General features: G+C 35.4%; 1 protein-coding gene across 11 annotated transcripts; it reads right to left on the bottom strand.

The window, feature by feature from the left end:
• Positions 1-914: 914 nt before the first annotated feature.
• Positions 915-7,208, bottom strand: LOC113317181 (valine--tRNA ligase, mitochondrial 1-like). 11 transcript variants are annotated; one of them, XM_026565310.1, is made up of 10 exons: positions 7,040-7,190; positions 5,299-6,888; positions 5,168-5,218; positions 4,972-5,060; positions 4,350-4,514; positions 3,850-4,130; positions 3,653-3,732; positions 3,438-3,495; positions 3,059-3,364; positions 915-2,949 (listed from the first exon to the last, which is right to left on the bottom strand). In XM_026565310.1, exons 6-10 carry the CDS (start codon positions 3,880-3,882, stop codon positions 2,821-2,823), a joined length of 606 nt encoding a protein of 201 aa, XP_026421095.1. In that variant the 5' UTR covers positions 3,883-4,130; positions 4,350-4,514; positions 4,972-5,060; positions 5,168-5,218; positions 5,299-6,888; positions 7,040-7,190; the 3' UTR covers positions 915-2,820. The 11 variants fall into 11 exon arrangements, with proteins under 11 accessions (XP_026421095.1, XP_026421090.1, XP_026421091.1 ...); XM_026565305.1 differs by having other exon boundaries at positions 3,850-3,932; positions 4,021-4,130; positions 4,972-6,888; XM_026565306.1 differs by having other exon boundaries at positions 3,850-3,932; positions 4,053-4,130; positions 4,972-6,888.
• Positions 7,209-7,829: the final 621 nt, after the last annotated feature.

Raw genomic sequence — 7,829 nt, 5'->3', positions numbered from 1 at the left:
CTGATGCAGTTGTGTGTAAAATTTTAGACGTGCGAAAATCCAAGGTCTCATGCATCTTTTTTATATTCCTATGAACAAGCTTGTAACAATTCTACGATGTTTTGCTGACTTATCCTGGTGACAAATCATTAGTTAGCTTTGCAACATTGGTAAAGTTTTGGCTGATGCTTGGTATATGGTGTTTGATAATTTGTTTTCCTCTTGGTAGCACAAGATTTCTGTTTTCCTAATGAAAGTATAATTAAATTGTATTTTACTAAGGCTAGCCGTGCTACTATTGAAGGGAATGAAACCACATACATGTGCCACTAAGACAATGCAAACACCTGCAACAGTGACAACAATTAAGTTTGCTTTTGTATGCGATATTGCATAGTCTTACCCCACTTAAAATGATATTTGTAAAGGGATCGACTCATTGTTTGCTAAATTAAATGTTTTACAGGTGACGACATATAGCATTCAATTTGCTTTGGCTTCAATCTTTACCAACTCATCTGGTGCAGGTCAAGGTAGTATGATCTAATTATTCTAATCCCAATCACATATTTTTATTCAACTGCTTGAAGCACTAATTAATGCCTCATTTTCGGTCTACATACCTATAATCGTCATTGTAGTTTCATATTGCCTAATGATTCAGACCTTGAATTTATTATCAGATGTTTTTTTTTTCTAGATTATCAGAATTTCTTTAAAACATAATATTTTAATTTACAAAATTTTCAATGAAAGTTCTAAATCTGGCAGTAGTTATACCAAAAGTAAGACTACTCTGCTCAAACTTATCATTGTGTAATACAATTTTAACACTTTTGGTTTCGACTAATGATTATTACTTGTAGGATCGAGGAAGAGAGAGGAGAGCACAACGCGGAAGCAAAAACGACTACATTGATAATCAAATTTGGTGTATAATTCTCATGGCTCAACAGCCTACTTATAGTCTCACAAACTTGACGGTCACTCAAAGTAACTTTCCTAACAAAGATCAAACTCTAAACAAAGACACTTTCCTAATATAAACCAAAATCTAAATAGAACTCTTCTAGAACTCTCTAGAACCAAAAAACCTTGTTTCACAAGTTTACTTCACATTGAAACCAAACACGCCATGTTAACTTCTTCTAGTTGCTTCCAGAATACATCGTCAACTTCACCCAGTTGCTTCCACAGAAGCAGCATCAACTTCTACTAGTTTCTTCTCTCAGACAACAGCAACTCCAACTAGTTGCTTCCATTAATAACTTCACCAATATCTTGGTTTAACTTCCAACATCCTCCCTTAAACCAAGATATCATTCAAAAAGAATTTCGTAACCCTCTTCTACTCCTCAGCTTCTTCCATTAATCAACGTCAGTACATCCTTGCCTTTTCTCATTTTCTATTCCTCTTATTCCATTGATAAACGTCAACATACAACACTGTTAAAATTATTAATAGTGGCAGTAACACATTCTTGTCTTTTCTCATCTTCAAAGATACCACTAACAGACCCTTACTTCTTGATACTCAATTATAACTTATCCCAATTTCATGATCCCACTGGAATTCCGTCATCATTATCCAATCAACAAACTCAATTCACAAACTGCAGCACCAACTGCAACTCAGCTAACAAACCAATCTTCTTCTTTTGCTTAACAACAATCATCAAACACTCACTGCTATCATACCATAGCAACTATCACAAACTTATTTTCACGTTCTTCTTTATCGTAGCGGAACACCATCCTTAACAAGCAAGAAACCAAATTCTGTAACTCATCACTGAGCATTGTATCTCATCTTCTACTTTTGTTTACCTACTTTACTCTTTGTCACTACTGCAATGATCCATCTCACCCTATTTTCTGATATTTTCCCGCATCATTTCAGTCTCTAACAACCATGATCCATCTCACCTTATTTTCTGATATTTCCCGACATCATTGGCATCCACAACTCATGGGATTTTAACCCTCTATTGTTGTTCTCTACAACTCATGGGATTCTAACCCACTATTGTTGTTCTTTACAACTCATGGGATTTTCACCCACTATTGTTGTTTTCACTTCTCAAATTCCACACTAGAATTTCTTCACTTCTCACGATCACACCCTTGTGACGTCTCTTCACTTCACTCTCTCATCACCTCCTGGTGATTACTACTCTTTTTTCACAACCTTACTGTTGTTCCTTCTTTGTTCCAGTCATGCTTTTTAAAGCCTAAACTTTCACACTTATTTAATCTTCAAGATTCTCTCACAATCTTGTCGTTACGCTTCTGCCACAAGCGCACTTCTTTACAAAGTCTGCCACACTTTGTAGGATGTCCAAGTTTCTGCCACAAACTCTTCAACCACACTTTACTTCTTCCAACATGCTTGAGATTAAACTCCAACATGCTACCATCCTCCCTTAAGTTCAAACATAACCACCCAACTTTCTTTGTCATTCTAAGTTTCTGAGTTCGATCAACTTAATCAAACTGTACCAGTCCTTCCTAACTGCAATACCAACTTTGATCTTATACTGCGTTTATTACGAATGCATGACTTAACCCTTTGAATCAACCACTCACCTTAAGATTCTTTACCTTCTAAAATCAATCAATACTCTGCCACAACAACCCTTGCTTACTACCTCAACAATCATCAAATCTGCTTTCTGCAACGCCTCTGCCAGAAAATCGTCACACTTTATAACACTTTTGTTAGTGTCACCAATTGTGACACTTTCTTCTGTCACGCTTCGGTAACTGTTCTTCTGCAACTTTGACATTAACCTTTATAACACCCTTATTGATCATCACATTCCATCAAGAATTATTCATACATCAACAGAGTATATAGATAGGAGAACAATTATTGTTGTTAATTAATCCTTCATTTGTCAAGATGTTGATAAATTCCAGATTATGACGTTTTCCAAAATCAAAATCATTTGGATCATGAGCAGGTGTAATCTGGTAAGATTCATGAAAGGAAAATTAAACGCCAAACACAAATAATAATAACCAAGCCACTTGAAATCCAAAAATGTAATTACTCTCACTGGAAGTCTGATCATATTACCTTAACAGCACCTGTCCCAAATTGTGGATCGACAAGTATTCCATCACAAACAATGGACAGCCTGCTTCCATTGAATGGATAAATTGCATACTTTCCATGAAGATGAGTGTACCTCTTGTCTTCAGGATGGACAGCCATGCCAGTATCATCTAACATCGTCTCCACTCTAGTTGTGGCAACAACTATCTCATCATCCAAGTCTCCCTCCAAAGGGTAAGCAAAAGATGTCAGTACACCAAATTCTACTGGGGTATCATAAGCAGGAACCTTTAACATCGTTCTTTCCTTTATGTCTTTGTAATCTACCTATAAAACAAAGCAAGATCAGGAAATCGACATCTTCACGAGAACATGAACCATTTAAAGTTTGTGGTCATACTTCAATATCAGAAATAGCTATCCGCAAGACACAATCCTTGTTCACAAGCCGGTTATCCCTAATAAGAAATTCACACATTATAAGTTACCAAAATGTATAAGAGAAATGCATCAAGAAGATAAGACTGAACAATGCCAAAAATATACAACAAGTAACAAGCGCAACAAACTCACGACAAAAAACACTTGAGAAAAATATTACAGTGTTAGAAGTACCTATATATGAGACTATGTTTATAAAGGCGAACAAAAGCTTCAGTCACAGCTTTTGATCTTGGCTCGTCCATTGTAAAGCACTACGACAACGAGACAATGAAAAAACATTAGATGGTAGTGCCAGAAAAGAGCCATACTTATTTAATCGAAGTAAAGCAACAAGTAACAAGGGATAAGAAAGATGTTGAATTCTGTACCTCATGAGACCAGTCGAGAGAACAACTATCCATCGTTCCTGATTCAATATTGTATTTTCATGCTCATTCTTCCATTTCCATACCTTTAGAGCACAAGCATAAACCAAATAAAAAAATTGTGATTATTACTAGTTAAAAAGGTATTTACTTGCATAATCATATAATTCATGCCTCAGGACTAATCACTGAAGTTCAAAAATCACTTATTCCACAAAACGATCACGACCAATATCATGCCTTTTTCTTTTACTATCACGCATTATCTTTTTCTCCACAACAACCTGCAAATGGCATCCTCAGTAATTGGTTAGGAGTAAGAACAACCCACAGTAAACACCTCTCAGAGAACATATCTTACTTGTCGTACCATTCTCAAATGCCTATATACAGATAAAAAATGAACAGAAGAAATTACTATCTATCTAACTAATTAAATTGATGGAGTAAAAAAAGGAAAGGAAAATAGAGAGAGTTCACATGCCATGGATATAAAGGGGTACCTTGAGAAGGGCACAAGAATCAGTAAAAAAAAAAGCCTCAAGAAGTTTTCGACTGTTACTATTCCAATGTCAGCCAGGCGTTGATGAAAAACACCATCTTTCCTTATTCTTCAATCGCCAAACCTCGTCACATGGCCATGGAGGAAAGTGTTTCCGATAATCTGACTAACAAAATAATGTTTAGCCTCAGAACAGTAGGCATGGGTTTCAGAGAGAAGCTGGTGCTCTAGAAATGAAACTAATTCTGCACATCTAGCAATTCTAGTAGAACATGTCCATAAAAATGGAAGCTATTTTGTTGATATAAATGAACACGTAAATACACTAATGTTTTGTCTTATAGCAAGATGAAAGCGAAATGGAACAATCACTAGTAAAGCAGATGATTCAACGATATAATTAGATGACTCAGTAGACTATTTACTTTCAAAAGATTAAACATATTCAATGGTGCAAGCGCTTCTTAGCTGCCAGCTAGGCATTTAGATAAAATTACATGTCTCCTCAGCAGTAACTTATTCAATATAAGTTGAAAACGGCCACAATTATTATACAACAGGCAAGCAATTAAAGACTCTCACTTTTCAATATATTCATGATGCAGGGGAATAGACCGTCATACCATTTAAGGCTAAGAGATTCAAGTTGCAGAAGGTTCTGGTCCATCGTGTAAAGCGCAGCACACTGCTGCTTTGTGATGCCCTTGATACACTTGTATGGGTAGGGGTTAATTATTATTTTTGTCGCACCTAAACCATTGTCTAGTTTGTTTTTGAATAGTTGACATAGAGAAGTGAAACTGAAATTAGAATCTGCACCTGCTTGCACTGTACATTTAATATACCACCTAAGTAATTTCGATATGTGGCCTGCACATTGATGGGTGTACGTAAAATGCGTAAGAAGTACTGACAACGAGCACCTCATTCACGGAGAAGCAGTGACTCACATGTGACACCATTGGCCTTCCCCTCACTTAACCATTATTCTCCGTTCATTCACACCATTACTGAACTGATCAGTGAGTGATGCATAGACTACTAACCCCAATCATGAGTATTTGGTGCGATACTGTGCAATGAGGCAGAACTTTTCCACTTTGGAGCTTGTCAACTTAGTAGCCAGCTGCTCAATAATTAGAAAAACAAGGATAACTTTCCACAAATAAATGTTTTTAAGCAAATGAACATACATGTCAAATTGATATGCTGCAATCTGTACCGCATCAGGAACTATTTTTATCACAACTTTACTCTATGTTGGAACCTAAAGGGTTCAAACAAAATAGGAAATGGAACTTTTTCCACTAGTCCTGGTATAAAGTTAGCATCAACATCATCCGGGTTAAAGTCGCCTCAATGTTCTAGGAACCCCTAATCAAACATAAGAGGGTGCCTACAGTATTACAAGTAATAAAACATGTCTGCATTTTGTTTAGACATAAGAACTAATTTAACCTAAATGCAAAGATATATTATTCAAATTAATATAACAAATATGGTTAAGAACCTTCTCCCTAGAGGAATTCTGACGCTAATAGAGTACTTGAGGAGAACTAATCAATTAGACCTTTTAACAACTTACTTTCTAGTACCTTCCATGTTTACAGGTTTGACGAACAAAAACAGAAAATGTGAATCTTATCATCAGTATAAGAATTTATGTTCCAATATGAAGCTGCTATCTGGGTGGCATAGTTTCTTTGGTGTTAACCAAAATGAGAACTAATCAATTAGATAATTACTTGAGTAAGAAAATACTTAACCGATGAACAAACTCATTTCGGTATGGAGTTGTTCATGTTCTACATGTAATAAAACATGTCTCCATTTAGTTTAGACATAAGAACTAATTTAACCTAAATGCAAAGATATATTATTCAAATTAATATAACAAATATGGTTAAGAACCTTCTCCCTAGAGGAATTCTGACGCTAATAGAGTACTTGAGGAGAACTAATCAATTAGACCTTTTAACAACTTACTTTCTAGTACCTTCCATGTTTACAGGTTTGACGAACAAAAACAGAAAATGTGAATCTTATCATCAGTATAAGAATTTATGTTCCAATATGAAGATGCTATCTGGGTGGCGTAGTTTCTTTGGTGTTAACCAAAATGAGAACTAATCAATTAGATTATTACTTGAGTAAGAAAATACTTAACCGATGAACAAACTCATTTCGGTATGGAGTTGTTCATGTTCTACATGACCATAATCCAAAAGTCAAAAACAAGGAATACTAACCATTTCCTTAAAACTTCCACACAAAGGTCACCATCTATGCTTCCATGTCTGACGATAACAAGAAGCAGCATCAGGTAGAGACATTTCATCAAACAATTTTGAGCATCGATTTCATTTAACATGAGCCATATATAATAACCAAACAGTTTTGAGCATCGATTTCATTTAACATGAGCCATATATAATAACCGCCGATGATAAGTAACAAAGAAACAACTAGATAACCATCTCCCAAAATTCTATTTTTTAAGCTCCTGGTTATTGGAAAGACTCCGGGTGCCGAGAAAAACCCTGCATACATCACCATCGTTCCACACAAGCGTCAAACTTAGAAAAGTATTAACTACTAATCAAAATCCAACTTAAACAACAACCAATACCCTATAAAACAGTTCACATCCTTTTCAAAATTTTGTAAAATCGAACTATGTAACATACTTACAATAGCTGATCTTATGAACAATAATTACATTCAATTTCAGCTAATTAGCTACCTCTCTCTTTTCCTTCTCTGTTCTTCTTGGTGGACTAAACTGTTGTGCTTGGTGGACGAAATTGATAGAGATCGGTGGACTACGAAGATCACATTCATATTTATTTTTTTGCCCAGGGTTAGCCCCCTTTAGTTTCCTAGAATGCAATATGTCTAGCAGCATTTAATTGATTCAGATATGATGTGACTAGTATCATATTTATTCTGAATATTATTCTAGACATGGTTATGGCGTCAGATATCTCTCAAATGTATTGCACATATTAAAAGGTATACTGAATTGTTCAGTATGAGATGCATGGAATATTGAGACTCTTAAGAAAGAGGTTTTGATATCGTTGTCATGGAACTGAGATTCATTTCTCTCGTGGAAAGCGAAGACATAACCTCTTATGCATTCTGACATGGTCAGAGATACACGACTCTCGATGTGATTTTACGAGTATGACTTTCATTAAAAATACACCATCAACAAGAATCAACTACCATACAAGTGCATTCTGCAAATGAACCATATAATACAAGTTCATTCTACAAAATGAATCAACTACCGTACAAGTGCATTCTGCAAATGAACTATAATACAAGTTCACTCTACAAAATGAACTACCACACGAGTTCATTCTACGATATGAACTGCTAAAAATAAACTACCATACGAGTTCATTCTACAAAATAAATAAGTAGAATGGTGTTCATTCTTGTTCATGAACTACCATTATCAATACTCGTGAAGATT

Source organism: Papaver somniferum, chromosome 10, assembly GCF_003573695.1.
Source record: "Papaver somniferum cultivar HN1 chromosome 10, ASM357369v1, whole genome shotgun sequence".
NCBI classification, from domain to species: domain Eukaryota; kingdom Viridiplantae; phylum Streptophyta; class Magnoliopsida; order Ranunculales; family Papaveraceae; genus Papaver; species Papaver somniferum.
This window is presented reverse-complemented; position numbering and strand designations above follow the sequence as displayed.